The sequence below is a fragment of the Mytilus edulis genome, chromosome 1 (genome assembly GCF_963676685.1).
Source record: "Mytilus edulis chromosome 1, xbMytEdul2.2, whole genome shotgun sequence".
NCBI lineage: Eukaryota > Metazoa > Mollusca > Bivalvia > Mytilida > Mytilidae > Mytilus > Mytilus edulis.
In genome coordinates, this window is record NC_092344.1 from 14,337,275 (window position 1) to 14,357,937 (window position 20,663).

A 20,663-nucleotide genomic window follows, 5' to 3' on the forward strand; every position below is an offset into this window, starting at 1 on the left:
AGTATGCGCGATGACAAAGAAAACCGGAACACAACCCCCATTAGGTACCGTGCATAATAACGAATTATCATAGATGTCTACTTCCTGGAAGATATTCATAAAATACTTCGTAATATTACTCTTTTAATTTATATTAGATATTACGTTTTAAAATCTCTGATTAAAACAAATAAATAAACCATATAACTGACAAAGATCAAAATCTATTGACCGTAAATAAATCTAATTGAAATCATATACTTTAATTTATAATTCTTTGCATAAACCTTACTACTCTAATAAACCGACTGAAGTTTGAAAAGTTGGCGGATTTATGTTTTGTTATGGAAATTCTTTTGTTTGAAAGCGATATTAATAAGGATTAGACTGATGTATCTAACACAAAATATAACCCTTAAAATCTACGTCTTAAGAATCTAAAATTTGAATTTCAACCGTTTAAAGCCCTGCTTTATATTTGAATCCTCATAAAAGATCAAGTCGCATTTGCAAATTTGTATCCTTTCCAGCCGAGCGATTTATATATAAACTGTATCAGATATTTAAATCATAATCTTACAAAAGACTCAATACACGGACATACAAAGGCATGTCACAGTACAGAAACAAACCATTTACATCCGATAGTATATATTTTACATTTGGATCCAAGCCCTGTTGAGCTTGGTAACAAGACAATTCTTTATCAAGCGGGTCTTAATTTAAAAAATTGACAAAAATCTGTAGAGGACAAAAGGGTATCGTATTTGTTTGTGTGTAGAAAAATCAATGTGTTTTAAGTCAACTTTGTAAATTGATAACAGGAAAACTATACATAAATTAAAATGTAATATATGGATTTCTGCCAGTGTGGGTATGAAGTGAGGAACGAAGACCCAACACTCAACAATTTTGCCGGAGGGACATAATAATGAAACATCTTGATTGATATTTTTTGGATTTGAATAAAAAAGGAGATATACATAGTAATTAATAAATATCTGTGTTTTCCGGAATAATGAGTGGAGTAGTTTTACCACACATTCCTGGCGCTGCACCGTCATACACCAGATCCCTACCCGCGGGATTTGACTCAAGATCTCGACCCTTGAGTTCGAGTAGTAATGCTAGTGGTTATACTGTAGTTCCTCACGTATATTATGGATCGCACGGTAAGTCTATATATATGTTTTTCTATTTTTTTTTTACATTGTAAATATTTAATGATTTGAAAGAATAATGTTTGAATTGTATCGATAAAATGTAACATTAAGATAAATTTGTAATTTTATGGTTTTATGTTTCATGAAACTGTCTAATTGCTTTGATAAACATCTCTTGGCTTGAACTTGTATGTAATATAAAGAAGGATAGCATTTTTAGGTCCACAAAAAAGAATGATAAAAGAGACCATCGTACGACCATTTAAGATCATAATTATTTGGGTTTGACTCATCCTCTTGCATGTTGTGATCTTTTAATTTGTAAAATTTAGGAAACTACAACTATTGACCTGAAGTAAATCCTATTGAAAATTGATCAAAGACAAAAATAATTCTTCTTATATGCACGCATGTTGTATAAATAAATGAATTGTTTTGCCTTTGTTCCGAAGTTTACTATCGGTAATATCCTCTCTTTCGGGTTGAAGCTTAGATAAACACATCTTTTCACAAAAAGTCCTTAGTATTTTGTTTAACCTCTAACTGGCAGCAGTATAGTGTACATATGATCAATGCACATAATAAAGCTATTTATTTATTCTTTTAATATTACTTTTTTACTTGCTGAATGGAATATGCAAAAATTCTTTTTTATTTGTCATTAGATTTATGAGTTGAACATTTATATCTGGTCAGATAGACTTTGAAAATAGAATTATAAGGACTAAAATTGTGTATATTGTGTAAACAATTTTCATTTTGAAGATCCGACCCCAGACATCAATTTTGACTCCTCGTGTTCTACCTCTGCACAAATTTATGCATGTGTTCAAACTCAACGTTCATCGAGTTGTTTTTACAGTCGATACTGATATGAATGAAATATGATGTCAGAATGGTCAATGCGACAGCAATCCATCGACACAAAACTCAAACGAGGTCAACATACTTCCTAAATCACTTTTTCCAGCTTTATAATACATTAGGTTATACCAAAAGACATTCTAGCGGGGAGGGGGGGGGGGGTAAACAATGGTGTTTATATCTTAACCCTCCCCTAATTACCTCCATAAGTGAATTAATAAATATGAAAAGAAAAATATAAGGAAAATATGTATGTCGAGGTCATTATTTAGTTTCAACAATGCTCTATATGTTCGTTGGGTGACATGTTATTTCATTATACATATTCCAATCTCTTTATGTTCCTAGATACATGTACCTCCTGTGTTACCAATTTCTTTCATCCTTGGGTTTTTCAGTGGTAATCAATTTAATTAGCCCTTAAATAGGTTCAGGGATCCTAGTTAACTAGTAACTTGTTGTCTTCCTAGATAAATTTAAAATACTTGCTGCTGCACAAGCCAAATGGATATTTCTCGTGTTGATTGTTTGATTTGTAATTTTCCTAACTACTTCTAATGTTTACCTATCTAAAATATTGTTTTGGTTTTAATAAGTTTCTCTCATACGTTACATGGTATTTATTGTATCTATTCATTGATTTCTATTGTAGTTACTTTATTTGGAGTGTTGAGAGTCCATAAATCTACATTTATAACACGTACAACTACCTAGTTGCTGTTTTTAAGTCAAACTTCCAGCAGATAAATAAGTTAAACTGACCTCTAAATCAATAGTTTTTCAAGAGGAATACTAGTTTATCTATTTAACTACACACGACATTTTCACACGCTACCTTTGTTTTACTTTCTGATTGATTGTTGCCGTACTATGTCAGCCTTTAAGTGGAATGCAATCCTCCAGCCTGGGCCAGACCCACGTAAAAATGTCACAAGGATCAATAAAAATTAATCCTTTCACTAACTTCGAATAAAACAAGAAGTCATAAAAAGCTCTCATACATGTATAATGGTTAAGATTCAATCTTGAAATACAGAAGCATTCGATTTTATGTTTTACTTACAAGAGAGTGCTCTTAAAATTTATTCTCAAATGTTTTAGGATGGTTTTTTTTTATACGAACATGAAAAATAAACAATATGGACTTATATAACCAAATAATAAGGATTTATAAGATTTGATATATGTATTGTGATATGCATTACAATCTAAGTAGACAGAAGGGAAGATCAGTATTTGATAAATTTTTTATCTTCAAAAAAGGGCATGAGTATTATATACAAAATATGTGCATACAAAAGAAGACAAAACTAATGTGTATATTAGTTTGGAGGCATTTTTTCGTTTACTAAATATGTGAACCGTTCGGGGTTTTGTAATTTTGGAAAAGTAAATGCACATGAACGACAGATCTATTGCTTTTAGAATTCTTCGTATGATCTATCCACTCCTTTTACTTAAATCTGATCTTCAAGCGGTAATCCTTCATTTAAAACTATACAGGGATTTGACGAGTTTCAGGTCATATTAATGTAGCCATAATAACGTAAATGTAATTGTATTTTATTATTGAGCTTGACATAGAGACCCAGATTTAAAAATTATGTAAAATTATTTTGGTTATCAACAGTAATAACAACTCCTTGACAAATTCCTGTTCAAGTATATGAAAATGTTATTCAAACGAAGAGTAACAGTTACATGTAGTAATGTATAACAAACCTGGACCCCTTTAATAAACCGTACAAATAGAGAAAGCTATTTCTGCTTCTCAATCAAAAAGGAAAGTCATACTCTTGTACAAATAAGTATTCACTTAAATAAATATGTAATTGTGGCTTGAAAGGTATATTTAAAATATTTATCCCTAAAATAGTAAATTAAATAGGACACCTTTAAATTATCGGTATATAAAAGACAGTTAATTCTACATTGTATAAGTAATGGGAATATCGTGTAGTCTTTTGTCAGAAAATTAACTTTTAATTTAGTCTACAACAAAAAAAAATAAGAGGTGTTTTTCCATTTTCCAAAGGTTCAACTAGTTCTAAACCAGTGTATAACATGAATGTGTCCCCAATACACTGATGCCCCACTATCATTTTCTATGTTCAGTGGACCGTGAAATTGAGGTAAAAACTCTAATTTGGCATTAAAATTGAAAAGATCAGATTTGAGGGAACATGTGTACTAAGTTTCAAGTTGATTGGACTTCAACTTCATCAAATACTACCTTGACCAAAAACATTAACATGAAGCGGGACAGACGGACGAACGAACGAACAGACCAGAAAATATAATGCCCCTCTACTATCGTAGGTGGGGTATAAAAAAAATGTGTCCAAAGAGGACATTCAGATAGATTGAGTAAACTTACAAGTAGAATGTACACTCTTCCTAAGATGTGATCACCTCATTCGTATACCTTCCAAAATGTGAAAACTTCAGTCATAAATAGAATTAATATGTGTAGGCCTCTTTTTATCGTGAGAATAATGAAAAACCATACATTTGGTGTCTGTTGTATGTTTTGGAGAGTATTTCAGTCAATTTTTGCTACAGAATTTTTTTAACCTCAAACATAACATTCCATACACAATGTGAGGATGCGATACCCCGCCCTTATCCATGTTTTCAATGGTGAAACCTATTTGGTGTAGTCTTTAACGTATGTCCTATTTGCTTCCATGTTAGTCCCGAAAATTGTATGCTACTTCAAACAAGATTAATTATCATTAATTGCCGATTTGTTTATTGATTTTTATGATAATATATTTTTCTGCGTAATTCTTGAACATTACACGCATATACACCTATCAAAGAGATAAAAGTACTTACAATGTACTTGATGGTTAAGGGTGATATTATGTGGAATCAAAACGAGATACGCAGATTAAATTATCAACATCTTTCATAAAAATACGATAATAGAAAAACAAGATAAATCGGAATTTAATGCAAAATATTGTTTGGTTAACTTAAAGTTTATTAAAAGGTTTATAGATGGTGTTTATTTTACAACTTTGAGATCTTTATTAATTTGTTTGTAGAATTTGATTATTAAACCCAGTACATTAAAATTAAATACTGGCCGTCGTGTATTCTTAAAGGGGGTATTTAATGGTAATCATGCATATTTATGGTTATTCAATGGTGTTTCAATGCAATCAAGGATAAAATCGTAAACATGTTGACATCTATTGCCCTGAACGATATGCCATGACTATTGGAATAATGTCCTAACCAATGACACTACAAAAAAAAATGAAAATATTTCAAATTAAATAATTATTCACTCGTTACTTCGAGTAATCTCTACGGGATGGATGATGGAATTTTATGTTTTTATATATTTTATTCAACTATGATTGACTTACTATAATTAACTCTCTGTGTGAAATTTGGAAATAATTCTGTAAGAAAATGAGTTCTACTGTTGGGTTACAATTGTACAGAATTGTCTGTTTCACTCATATACTTCTTCACACGTTCTATTATTACATTTTCTGCAGTTTATTTTAATAAAAACATGCAGTATATGAAGGGAAAATGTGAACTTATAAATATAACAAAACACATCGTAACTTTCAAACACTTTCATGAACAACTTGGTTACATTAGTTGAGTGTAACTCAAACTTCTGTTTTACTGAAAATAATACAGTTACTTCTATATAAACTAAGATGTGGTATATATAATTGCTAATGAGACAACTCTCCACTAGACCAAATGACATAGAAGTTAACAACTATAGGTTATTGTACGGGTTTCAACAATGAGCAAAGCCCATATCGCATAGTCAGGCCCCTAAATGACAACTGTAGAACAGTTCAAACGAAAAAAAACCAACGGGTTGATTTATATTTGGCTTAGGGCGGGTATACACGGAATGTATACTGGTGGGGTTATAAATACCAATGTTAGCAGACTAAACCCTTATGGTTTTACTTTCAAACCCTACATGTATATATACACTGTGTATCAATTACTGACTGTCCCATACGCTTAATAGTAAGATCAATTGACAAAATAAAGCAGATGGGTGACATCTTATATTACAAGTGTGTCGTGTGTGCATTTCTCAATGGATATAGCCACTCTTTTTTATTGTCATAGAACAAAACATTGAAGCTAATGAACCTACAAAACGGCTTAATATTTGATTTATATCTTTTGTCTGTTGCATACCAATATATCAAAAAAGGGGATGGATGAACCCAAATAGACTAAACTGACAATCTCCATTCAGTGGCGGATCCAGGGGGGGGGGTCCGGGGGTTGGAACCCCCCCTTTTTTTTTGGCCGATCAGTGCATTTGAATGGGAGCATATAGTTGGAACCCCCCTTTACTCTGGGTTGGGACCCCCCCTTTTTAAAATGGCTGGATCCGCCACTGCCATTAGGACTGTTTTACCTCTTACACAAACTCATATATATTGGCATTGTAATATATGACCCTGTTAGTCTTATTACTCTGTACAACTAGAGTGTATTGCTATTACGATACTAGAAACATATATTTTAACTGGTTTTGTTTTTTATGTTGAAAAAGCACATGAGAATATTAATCGTGTGACCATGCATTTGGTAACTCTTGTAAAAGGCTTTATTATAAAAATGTAGTTTAATGACTATTTGCTTTAAAAAATGTAGTCTTTTTTTCAGAGGACCAAGCTTGTGTTTATGCAGTGATAATAAAAATGTGTTCTTCTTTTTTCAGATATATGCAGTTTTCGTGGACCCACACGGTCAAGTGGACGTTCATACTCAAAATTACCCTCACTCAGACATAAGGTAAGATTCGAATACACAATCGCACAGTGTTTTTCTTTTGTTGTATTTTCGCATGGAAATGGCATGGTTACACTGACAAGCATTTCCAACTTCGACTTGATTAAGTTAAAAGTAAGTAATTAGTTTACAATTCGTAAGAGGTGGGATGTTGTATTAACTCCATTGAAAAAGCAACATTAAAGAGAGAGAGAAAAAAAGCCGTCGGATGTTGACACACTGTCGAGCGTCCATTTCTGTAATACCCTGAATATTATTAAGTACCTTTTTTATTTGCAAAATGCTGCTTCAAATATTATTGCCTTAAGAATTTCATTTTCAATATCGCATTCTTTTTAAGTTTAAATCTGTGATTTTTTTTAATAAATTGTTACACATAAATTGGAACGAAAAGTAAACAAAATATGTTTACCTTGTAGATATCTTATCTTAATAAATCTTACAACGGTTTTGCAAGTTACAACAAACAGTAGCTTTCACATGGTTCCCGTAATAGATTGTCTTTTTTTGACGTGCATATGTTTATTTTGGAGGTCATTTGACGTGCATATGTTTATTTTGGAGGTCATTTGTGGTCTAATTCATAGCTAATCAGTACAAATATAAACGTTCTTAAACACCTGTCAATTATTAAACAAATCAATATTCGTTTCGTGATCTGAACTTGGATAAAAGTCAAATCTGGAAAACTCCAATACTTTCTTTTTGATATCTTGTTCTTATATTAAAGTGTGTCACTGTAGTATGCTTATGTCTGCATATTTGTTATCATACCGAGCATAGAGCATTATTTCACGGTTTTCACGACTTTACCAGGATTGTATCATATGGAGAGTTGTCTCATTGGCAATCATACCACATCTTCTTTTTTATATCAACAATCAAACAAAAATACATCGGTAGTTGAATATAATGCATTCCGATACCAATAGTTTAGTATACTAGTTTAGTGTGGCGTCAATTTTCGCTGAACTATAGTGTACATTATTGTTTAGGGGTCAGCTGAAACCAGACTCCGGTTGCAGGACCTTCTCGCTGTTTTGAAGACCCATAAGTGGTTTGGGTTTTGGGCCTTTGGACAAATTCCCCGTTTCCATTCTCAATTGTTAAAACAAAGGCTGCCAATAAAACCAGAAAGTAATCTTATTTTTTTTTTGGGGTAGTTTACAGTCATCATTAATTTATAATAATTAATAATAAATGAAATGCAGTTCATAGAATGAAATTCAAAACAGTGTGGCTGTGGCCATTGATTGACACATTAAATTCATCCATTGACTGGGACAATTTAGGTGAACGTTTGTATGTAACGACCACTGCTCATTATGTACTTTTTAAAGACACTTAAACTATGGGGTCACCAAAGGTTCTCAACACCTTAATAAAGTAATTCGAAAAATTAATCAGATATAACACGATGTTTTGATTTATATCAATTATATAAATCAAAACATAAAGGTTATTCCTGATTAATTTTTCGAATTATTTTATAATTAAAAGCGTTAAGAAACCTTTGGTGACCCCACAGTTTAAATGTCTATCGTAGGTACGTCGTGAACAGTGGTCGTTATAGACAAACGTTCCCGTAAATTGTCACAGTCAATGGATGAATTTAATGTGTCAATCAATGGCCACAGCCACACTGTTTTGAATTTCATTCTATTTAAATTTGGATCTTAAAACCACAAGGTACACTTCATAAAGAAGACCTGAATTTTTTAACTTGATTTGGCCTCGGTGTTTTTCTGTTGATTCATTTTGAAGACATTAAAAATCGAATTCAAATAGATCTAAATAAAAATAACTGACATATTTCCATAGACGAAAACATAATGGTCCTGCGAATAAGGTTCCTTTCCTCACAGTTTAATGGTTTCTCCAATATTTTTCAAAGACTATTTTTATTCTTTTTTTATATATTTTCGTGACTATAAAAATGATTAATTGCACATTTAGATAACGATCATCTAGATTAGTTTATACTGCATAAAATTATTTTATCTATTTGAATATTTTGTTGGGCGTTATCAATTCATTATGTTCAGTTTATTGCTTCAGTTAAATACTTTACTTGACTTTTAAAGAAGAAATAAAAAAAACTTCGACTATCTTCTATACGTAGTTTAAATAAGAAAATATCAAATTTCGTTTAATTGAACCATATCAAATGTACATGCTCATTATTCAATAATCGTGCTTATAAATGAGCAAACATGATAAACATCAGCCGTACTGACTCTATGAACCGAACTTGAAACAAATCAATGTGTCTCTTCGATACAACCGGTCCAGATAAAGTTTCAATTTAAAAAGAGTTATTGACTCTTGAAAAATATATGAAAGACAACAGTCGCTCAACGATGTTGAAATCTCGTAAATCTATTTTGTTTTAAATTTAGATACGATGAAAAATGAAACACAAGTGCATAATTTATTACCAACTATAAGTTGCACCACAAGAACTCTTTCCAAACTACAAACATCAATTTTATAAAAATTAAAAAAAAAAGATAGATGCCAAATATAGAGCAGGATCTGATTACCTTTCGGTAGTACCAGAATATAGAATACAGAATATTTATTATTCCAATCAAGGGCCCTCGATGGGCAGCATGAGATAAACCTGGTTCTCGGTCAGATTCGTGTTGCTCAGTGTTTATTTTCCATGGTGTTTTATAGACTGTGTTTTGTCTTTTTAATTTCGTTGTTTTTCGGGTTTTTTTTGCCATGGCGTTGTCAGTTTGTTTTCTACTTGTATTTTTGAATATCCCTCTGGCATCTTTTTGTTATTTCAACTGATATTGTATATTTCAGACACCGAACAGTTTATAGATATTTGAAGTTTCAAAATGCACTGATATTAAATGTGTCTCAAGGCTAGAATTTAAAGTGTTTGTCATTGAATTTGACGTAAACTTTTCAATTAAACATATTTTCTAAATCATATATATTCATCCTAACACAAAACGACATGGACACACATTTGAAAATTTTGATATGAAGTGTCTGAAGTATTAGCCTTTGACTCTTTGACTTAGAATAAGTCTATTTAGAAATAAAAGATTACATCAATTCTATTAAATGCTTTAAAGAGACAGTTGTTGTTACCCTTCTATAATACATACATAATGTATTTTATTTCATTGAAATTGAGAAGTGGGTTGAGCAGACGATACATGATTTATTTCCCGTGTCAAAATTGTTAATTCAATTCAAAATATTCTAAAAGTCACTAACAAGGATGTGATGTGTTGTTCTAAATACCGTGTGATGCAAAATGTCTGCGTTTTCGTTTTCTGATTGCGAAAGATTAAGTAGAGGAAACAGTTTTTCGCTACCACCTCTGACACATGAAAAACACAAATTGGATATATTTCTATGTCCGTCATACCCGTCTGCAGTACATGTGTTTCCAAAGCTAAATGTAAGAATTGTTTTCCTTTCAATTTTATTTTTGTCATATACAAGATACTAATTAGGATTATTTCAGCATTTGTGGGAAAAAAACTGCTTCTGTAACCGTCAGTATGACTTCAAGTTTTAATCAATTCATTTGTTATGATTTAGGTCGAGATAATATTTATAGTTTTTTTTTCAGGGAGGTCCAAACAGTCTTAACTCGGAAATAAGTTCACAATATTCTGCCAAGTATAGAAGTTCATCAGATCTCAGCCAAACAAAAGTTGCCAGCTCGCCTTTCTTGCCCAAGGTAAGTGACACCGTTCTTATAAAATATTTATAAATACTATAACAATTACTAGTAGTTAAAAACAAACATGGTTGCTTCCTTTTCTACCACCAGTGGCTAATAAGTGTTTAAATAATGTATCTTTTAAATTATGTTTAAAAGAACAACAACGTCAGATTTCTTTCATAGTTTATTTTTCTAAATCATATCTTGTAGCATGAATTGTTATTAATATGCAATCTAGATAAAAGTATCAAATAATTGGCTACTTTACAGGCATAAATCTTCACACATATATAGATATACAATGTCTGAGTACGCAGATTTTCATCAGAAACTTCCAACTTGATTCTTTAAACGGAAAATCTAAAAATCTACGGGCATATATTTAATTCAAAATAGCAAGTGCCACTGCAATGTAAGATAATAAATGCTGGTAGCTCCGAGAAGTACAAAAAAAAACAAAGTAATTTTTTTCAATGAAATGTAAAATACAAATCTCAATTAGCATAAATTGTGATGCTATAAATTAAAGTCACTTTAAGATTTTGGATCGGAACATTGCACTTTCTAACGTTTGGTAAAAGATAACAGATTTCAAGACGACAAACCTACCACTTATACATGGATGGCAATATTTTTAAAGAAATGTTTGTTGAAATTTTGAGACAAAATAAAACGTAAAGAAAATATATTAAGAATCAAGTGAGCACGAAACAATGTGACCTTTTAAACTCAACTCAACTCAACACAACTAAAAAATCAATAGCTAAAATTGGGACAAGGTTTAATACTTTGGATCACCAAAAAATGTTATGTAATTCTCATTTTGGCAAAAATATTAATCATAACTAGAAATCAAGCAAACGTTTACTAAATCTAAGTTAGGCTACACCACCAATTATTAAATTCAGGTCAAAGTTCACTGTAACGGAAAGTTGAATATAGTAGGTAAAACCATCCAGTTTATAAAAATTGGACAACTATCCCAGCCTTGCAACACAGAGCCTTTTTTCGTGATCTTATGAATCAGGTCAAAGTAAATATGCATTATACCTTTTATAGGTATTCTGGATTTGTATTTACACAAGACTATCTCTTTTTATCTTCTATGTGTTGTATTAGCCATAACGGTTTATAATTGTTAACAACTTCACGAAGACACTTAGTTACATATATGCACCTTTTAAGATATTGTTGTTTGTGCTAACGTCTCGCGGCACGTATTTCAGAATTAAATGTCTATTTTATTTATATTAAACCATCTCTATTGATATAGGGTGTAATGAAGCAAATCATATATCATGTTTTGGAGGGGTATTTGTGGAAAAATACTTGGTTGGGGAGGGTTGGATGGAATTGCCGATCAATTGTCGTGCATTTTAACTTATTATCCAAATGTTGTTTTAATGGTCGTAACATGAGAAATTAATTTAGAGTTAAGAGGTCAGGGAGGTTAGAATTTTGTTTTTAATCACCCTTCAATGGAACAAGTGTGTTTTCCATGACTAAGTAAGTGTTTTTTGTTAATCTATAATTCCTCGAATAACCGATTATGATAATCTCTAATCTTAATCCACCTTGAACTGCAATGTATTCTACATATTTTTTTCAATTTGGGTAATGAGGTCATTGACAACTGTTTTGTTTAAAAATAAACAGAAATTAATTCTAATGGAATCAAGGACCACTGTATTATACTAACTCTGTCATCATTGCAACCAACCAATCTGGCACTGTTGCCAATAAGTCAACTGGAAAAGAACGAGTAAGCAATCAATTTATTTAAGGGCACTGTACCTTAGTTTCAAACTTTTATTACGCCTATCCTGAATACTAACCCCCGACCCCCCACCCCACCCCTTTTTTTCACCAAACCACACAAACCAAAATATTATTTTTTTTTTTTCAAAAAGAAACTGTAAAAAGCCCACTTCAGTTAAAGAGAAACCATTATACATGAAAAGGTATTTCTTGTCAGGTTTGTATAAAGCAAGAATCAACCAACTTACTTTTATCTACAATAAGTCCAATTAAAGAATCTCAAGATATGTCGTCACGAGGTTTCAGCATAGCATAGTACTGTAGTGTAAAATAAATATTTCAAAGATATAGTTAAAGATGTGGTATGAGTACCAATAAGACAACTCTCCATCCAAGTCACAATTTATAAAAGTAAACCATTATAGGTCAAGATACGGCCTTCAACAAGGAGCCTTTGCTCACACCGAATAACAAGCTATAAAGGGCCCCTACTAGTGTAAAACCATTCAAACGGGGAAACCAACGATCTAATCTACATAAAAACATGAAACGAGAAACACGTATGAACTAAATAAACATACGACAAGTACTGTACATTAGATTCCTGACTTATGACAGGTGCAAACATTTTCAACGGGATTAAACCGTTATAATGGTACCAAACCTTCTCTCTTTTCTGAAAGTTCAAACAATAGTATAACATCACAATATAGAAAGACACACTATAAAATATCAATTGGAAGGGGAAAAAAAACCAAATTAACACACAATTCATGTTTATATTAAATCTAATTTTTTCGTGAAACATATGTTTAAGAACAAATGGAACCCCTTTACTATTTAAAGTGATTTTTTTGTGTAAACAGTATCCGGTATCATTCAATATGAATCCGTTCCCAATTATGTCTGCAAATTCCACGTAAGTCATCACCATGTTTGTTCGGCTTAATTATCAGACCAACATTTAAATAAATAATCAAAAATTCCATACGGATTAATCTTGGTTGTATCAAACTTATTAAATGTATGTAATTTTATCGTAGCCCAGCTGAAAAGAGTCAAATTTTATATACGAAACCTTATCCAACGTTTCACGAACAAATGAATATGATTATTTGATGAGGCTAGTTTCAACGTGTTTAATTAAAATAAATTAAAGTTAAATTTTATGTCGCATGTCATTGCCAAATTTAAGTATTTCAGTCGTTATGTTATTTGCATCCTGTTAACTGTAAAATAAATTTAAACTAATGTGTGATTCAAAATAATATGTACTGGCTTGATTTGTTAAGTTCAGTAGAACGTTACAGTTATAAAGCAGAAAATGTGCGACTTGTGCTTTAAATTTTATATTTGCACTTTTAGTACTCTGAATTAAACGGATTTTAGCAATAAAACCGTTCAAAAATATCGTCAATGATACGATACCATTATCACAAATGTTTTATTAAACATTTTGCATTTAATGGTAAAAAATTGAATAACTTATCCAGTATAAATAGTCTCCTTCTGAACTTCAAAGCACAAAATGTACCAGTTTTTACATGTAACTCATGATCATTATTTGTTGTACTACCCCCCACGTAATTCATTTTTGGTGGCCCATGTTTAGATATATTTCATAGAACTCCTCTGAAAAATAATGTTATATGTGAACAAAACGATGCAGCCTTTAAATCTTCAAACTAATGTATAGAGTACATTGTTTTGTCTGAATCATGATAACAAAACATGTAACACACGCACAAAATATGGCTTTCGTTGAATGTCTGTTGTTGCGATTGAAATAATAAATTAAAACCAATATCATCTTTCAAGTGATCGAATATAGCATCTTTCAATTTATAGAATAAGATATTTATAATCTATAATAACATGTTTATCTATAGCAACATGTTTTAATTCTGGATGTTTTTCATTTCAGTCTGAATCTGAGGAATGTCTCAAATGCTTATTAAAGGTTCCTCACAAGAGGTGTGAATCGGTAAGTTCAGAAAGAATGTTCAGAAAGAATATTTGTAAGACTAAATATTTTGTTATTGTGTATCGGAGAGACAGCAAGGGTTCATGTCACTTGTGGTCACAAACGGTCATAAGAATACAAAGATTCATCGTCTCCATGTACATAATCTTTAAACAGTTTTAGATGATTTATTTCTAGAACTTGCTTGAATTATTTAGGTCGATACATGACGGGTTTGGGATTTTGTTTTTTTAAATCTGCTGAAAGATACCCGACGAACAGCCCTTCTAGTAACATAAAACTTATTTGATAAGCTTCGACTGTTTTCCATGTTATATTTATATGCAAAGTTTCTAGTCATGACTTTTATACACTCCACTCGATCGGAGAAGGCTTTTGAGGCTGTTGGTATAATTTTGAATTCGACCCCATATTTAAAATACAGGCCAGGTAGTCCTAAAAGTCATTTGGTAAAATTTTGAGAGTAGAAAGTAATTCGCGTCAAAAATGACCGAGTCAATGTAAAACTTACACATTGGCCAGTTGCAGTCACATTTCTTTAGAAAAAAGACCTGTTATTTTATGGTATTATTGCATATATAAATTGCTAGCCAAAGTAAAAATTTCAATGTTAAGTAGTCAAATTATTTTATCAAATCAATATTGATATCACTTTGATATAGATTAAATAAATCATGCTCATTTCAAGGTTTTTAAAAACTTTTTGAAGTACACTAACATTTAAAAGAATTAAATGTAAATTACTTGCGTTGATAATGTGTTTTATGTATTATACGTCTTTAACTTCTGTTAATCATTTGACCTTTTGAATGGCAGATATGCCTCGAAGAATATACAGATCTTTGGTGTATATTTGAATATGTATTTAAACTGAAACGTAGTTCGTCTTTCATATTTTTTATATCAAGGTTGTCTTGAAAGTTATAAGACATTTTATTGAACTCGAAATGGGGGTTATGCATATCTAATTTCTGCACATGCAGTACTGTAATTAGGGAAATTAATGAGGTCTATGGAATATATTATATCCAGTTTCAACATATATGCATTGCTTTATTTAGAAAATAATTATAATAATAGCACTTGTCAAATCTTTCTAAGTTTCTGTATATATCTTTCAAGAGGTATTAAGACAGGTCAAGTTTTGGTGAATAATGCTTATGCTCGTAAAGGAATCTGTAAGAAATCTATGATGATATTTCTCTAATTCGTTGCATTCTCATTGGTTACCAATTCCATGATAAACACATACAGTGATCTTTTAAATTTCTTACTTCGAACTTTAAGCATTGAGTTATTTCTTGATAATACATTTCAAGTATAATGCATGAATCTTCTGCTTCAAAGACATTTTCATGTTTTATTATTCGCTTATTTGAATGTTTGTGGGAAAATACAAACTTGTCAGATCACCTTTTTAAGTATAAACCCAATTTTTTGGAAAACTTGGAAAGAAACTCGTGTAAAATATTTTGATGAATTGATTACTTGCTTGGTATATTGATTGATTTTTATATATGTTTTTTCTTCGTACATTTTCATTTTGAGGTACATGTACCACCTGGTAAACAAATCATTGACTACAAATGTATATACATGGTTTATGAATATGTTTCAGCACAAGTATATCAGAGTGGGAGGTGGTTATCGCCATGGTTACTGGTATGTTAAAACCCTGTTGGAGGAACTTGAACTTCAGGTATATAATGGTTATATTTACTCAGTCCTCACGGACTTATGAGCAGACTGAGTATTTCTAAAAGGATATGCAGAGGAATGATAGAAAGCCTCTCCTAATTGTTTACCATTTTGATATTTAATTGTGATACTTTTAATGTGAAAACCGCGGTCTTTCTTGGAAATAAAAATAAAAAAATCAGAAATATTATGTGAACGGAAAAAAAATAATTATCGATCGAATATTCAGAAATGTCCTTGTATAAACGTAAGGATAATATATTTCTTTTTTGTGTACAAAAAACTGCAAATAAAAAAACAAGCAAAAACAAAATCCTTTACCAACAAATTGAAACAGAATGCCATCATAAAGGTACAAATGGCATGTTCCCACTGGTAGTGCAGGATACATGTTTATTTTGTAATGATATGTCTTCAACCTAAAATAATTTTTGTAGCGATGAAATATAAAATATTTAGATTTTGTCTTCATATTTACAGAGACAACGAGAATTGATTCGTCAACAGAGATTGCAAGCAATTACAGAAAAAGGTATGTAAGATATAAAAAAAACATGGAAAAACTTTCAAGAAGGTCAGTATCAAAGTAGTAAGACGTAAGGATACAAAAACGTTTTAAAGCCAATAATGATAGAGTTTACATGTTAAAAAGTTGACCTTAATTAAAAACTGTTTGCTTTTTAACATTTATTATTTTGGTTTGTTTTTCAGAAGTGAAAGCTATAAAAACATATATAAGAACTAAGAGTGGTCGTCTTATAGAAAAAATCATATTCTTATCAGAAGAGGACTATGCAGCTTTCAAAGCAGGCAAAAATGTCGCCGACATTTTATCAAAATATTTATCGAAAGACGAAGCCGCCGGTTTAGAATCATGGGACAAGGATGAAGTCAAAGCTATCAAAACATACGTCAGAACCAAGAGTGGCAGGCTGATCGAAAAAGTGGTCTATGTTTCTAAATCGGACTATGACGCAATCACCAGCGGCGCAGCAGACGCCAAAGATCTATTGAAGAAATATGCTGGCGAAGGTGAAGTAATAGAAGGATGGGATGAAGCCAAGATGAAAACGATTAAAACATATGTCCGTACCAAAAGTGGACGTCTAATTGAGAAAACAATAATGATATCACAGGAAGATTACGACGCAATGATTAGAGACGGAAAGAATCCGAACGACATTCTTAAAAAATACCTGTCACTTGATGATGGTGAACAATTTGAATCATGGACTAGTGCTGAACCAATGAAAGCCATCAAAACAATGGTTCGAACAAAAAGTGGGCGTTTAATTGAAAAGACAGTGTATGTCTCTGCAGAGGACTATGATAAACTAATAGCAGGTGGCGGAGACATGAACGAAATTCTTGGGAAATATATGAACGATGACGACGGTAAGATTGAAGGATGGGAAAAGGCTCCATCTAATCCCATGAAAGTAGTTAAAACATTCATTAGAACCAAAAGTGGTAGACTAATTGAAAAACAAATTCTTTTAACTGAAGAGGAATATAGAAGATTTCAGGAATCTGGAGGTGATCCGGATTTCCTCAAACAATTTATAAAGTTAGAAGCGGGTGAAGTGATTGATAGCTGGGAGAAAGCTTCAACAGTCTACTCTGCCGGGTCAGATGTTAGAAATGGTAATTATTTGTCAATTATAATGTACCATATTTTTATAGCAGTCTATTAAGTGACGATTTTTGAACTAAACTATTGAACTATTTTATATATATTCAGACAAATTTTTTTCTCTTACAATGTTTAGGTAATATGAACGATAAAACAATAACAAATAAGTCAAAAATTATCGTAAAGTTATTTCTTTCAAGAATTTATCTTAAACACGTATCTTGAATTTTTTTCGTGCATTACACGAAAGAAGCAGAAAATGTCACACAAGTAGCATATGTTTGGTGTACAGCCTATCCTACTGCGCATATATCACCTATTTAAAAGCAGCCATTAGTTCATGTTCGTCAATTTAGTTAGAAAGTAAGAAGATGCGGTATGAATCCTAATGAGACGATTCTCCACCAGAACTTATTTGAACATCAAAATCTAAAGGTAATAATGTTATAATTTAATCTTTAAAGCTAAGGAAGGACAACGCATTGTTGGAAAAGATGGTCAGATCTATGAGGTCGTGGTAGATCCAATTACGGGAAAGAAATACAAAAAGTAAGTAGAAAGTTTTTTCATTATCATTGATCTAGACGTACACACTTTTGTTTAAGGGACGGCTGAAGTACGTCTCCTGGTGTGGAATCTTTACGCTGTATTGAAGACTTATTGGTGACCTTTGGCTGTTTTCTGCTCTTTGGTCGGCTTGTTGTCTTTTTGACACATTCCCCATTTTTATTCTTAATTTTATTCCGATTAAGATATGGTTTGATCTGTGTCGCATGTGAAAGTTTCTTTCAAAACCATGTGAAATACATACCATAAGATATAGCTATCATCTGAACTGTTTTAACTTGAAACAGGCGTTTTTATAATAATTTTCTAGATTACGTCTTGAGATGATAGTTGTTGTCCTACATGACCAGTGGTTCTTTTATTGCAACTAATTGCATATGCTTTTTAGTTTTATCAGACATTAGCAAGATTACACAATAATCTTCTTTCTTCTCTACAAAATGGGTTCAATTGTTTTTCCCTAGTTTGTACTGTTCAGCATCTGATGAATCTGGACGAGTCTCTATAAATAAGACATATTATAAATTGACTTCATTTTTGTTGATTCTTGTCAAACAGTAAAAGAAGAAAAAATAATGGTTGACACAAAAAGGGTCATCTGTTTGTAGTTTTCACTGATATACAGGCAACGAAACAGATTTTTTTTTCGGGTATTGTCTCATTTCATAACTGCTTTCATTTAAGGAGAGTTGGAGGAAAAGAATCTGATATAGATAGTGGGTTTGCGTCGATGCAAAAAGGAAAGAAAGGAAAAGAGGAAACAGCAGAGGAAAGAAAGAAGCGAAAACAAGGTGGTCGAGATGCTGGAAGTGACAGTGACTACAGTTATAGAAGTGTTGTAAGTGCTGGGGGTACTCGACATGTCCGACGCCGACGTAAACATGCCGATGGCACGTACAGCGATAGCGAATCGTACCATAGTGACAAGGACCCAGAGGGAGCAGCCAGACGCAGGCGTAGAAGACGTGAAAGAGAACATCAAAACAGTGCCCATAGTTATTACAGTGTGACAAGTGAAGGTGGTACGAGAACTGTTCGAAGAAAGAAGAAAAATGCTGACGGAACATACGGGGACTCGGAATCTTACCACAGCGAGGATAGTCATAAAGAAGGAGGTGGTCTTGCAGAACGAAAAAAGAAACAAAAAGAAAAGACGGAGAGGGAGGAGGCCGAAAAACGAAGAAAGGCTAGAAAGGAGAGGCATGGTAGTGGAAGTGATCATAGTTATTTCAGTGAAACTAGCCAAGGTGGCACACGCACTGTGAAAAGAAAGAAGAAAATCAAAGACGAGCATGGCAATGTGATTGGTTATGGTGATGCTGAATCATATCATTCTGGTAAGGAAGAAATACCGCGATATTTTGTGTTGCGTCATTATGATATCTTTATGCTGGTAAATAGTTAAATTATCAGTTAAATATAAATATGATGATGATGATACATAAATTAATAAGCTTTAGTAAAATGGTTATTAACAAAAAAAGGTATTTATAGATGTCAATTTAGTTCAATTTTGTTGTTGGTTTAATGTAGCATTGATATATGTTCAAAATCAAACCGATCATTTGAATAGTGTGGGGTACACATAAATTTAAGAAAAGATCATTAGTGAAGTTATTTTGGATGTTATTAACATGCCATCAATTACCAGAAAAAAACATAATGACCTAGCCACTATTCATTACACGAGAAATTGGATTTTCGGAAAGAAATTACAATAAAGCATATTTACTATACGATCATTTTGCCATATATTTGTGTGTCTAATTTTATTTGTAAATGTATAATGGTTTTCTCCTTCTTTTCTTTTCAGATAACGAAAGGTAAGAATTTAATTTATTCGGCAATTAATAATTTATGTATTTAGAAATTTCTATCGTTTACCAGGAAAACGTTGAAAGCATCAAGAGAATAACCTGTAGATATTTAATCAGTTTTAATATGTTTTAAAAACATATAAATTTTCATTTTTTTTCTCAACATATTTACTGTCAATGTATGAAAGTATCTTACAGTATTTAAACAAAGCTTGTTTATACGTATTCAGACGAGGGGTTGTAGTTTTCTCAAGCTTTCTTAAGAGATACACAGTTCTTCAAATATTAAAGTACAATTTCTTAAGCTCTTTAATGCACAATTTGTTTGCAGTGAAAATTTGAAGTATATATTCCTTTTAATTATAATTCAAGAGTCAAACACTTCGTCACACTGTCAACCGTGTATCAATGGTTAAAACAAATACAGATTGTTACAAAAAGCTGTTCTTTTACAATTTATTATTTATCTAATCATTCTGTTATATAATACATCTCTGAAAGGTATACCAAAACAGGGATAGTCTTTACTTTTAACTTTATAGTAAAGACTCTCCCGATCAAAAACAAGATAAATATGCTATCCAAAATTTGAATTTGAACGGTACAAGATAGATACTTAAAACTTAAAACATTTTTAACTAATGGAACGTAAATATAAGGATTAAAATCGGTGTCTTTTAAATATACTAATGACAAAAATTAAGGTCTTTTACAG

The 20,663-nt window shown here is 31.7% G+C and overlaps 1 protein-coding gene across 2 annotated transcripts; it reads left to right on the plus strand.

The window, feature by feature from the left end:
* Positions 1-458: 458 nt before the first annotated feature.
* LOC139524688 (uncharacterized) lies at positions 459-20,277 on the plus strand. Of its 2 annotated transcripts, XM_071319691.1 has the most exons (10): positions 459-1,151; positions 6,727-6,800; positions 10,396-10,506; positions 14,174-14,233; positions 15,852-15,932; positions 16,412-16,463; positions 16,643-17,575; positions 18,029-18,113; positions 18,816-19,468; positions 19,945-20,277. In XM_071319691.1, the coding sequence occupies exons 1-10, from the start codon at positions 998-1,000 to the stop codon at positions 19,956-19,958; spliced, it is 2,217 nt and encodes a 738-aa protein (XP_071175792.1). In that variant the 5' UTR covers positions 459-997; the 3' UTR covers positions 19,959-20,277. The 2 variants fall into 2 exon arrangements, with proteins under 2 accessions (XP_071175792.1, XP_071175801.1); XM_071319700.1 differs by lacking the exons at positions 459-1,151; positions 6,727-6,800 and adding an exon at positions 9,868-10,221 and having other exon boundaries at positions 19,945-20,274.
* Positions 20,278-20,663: the final 386 nt, after the last annotated feature.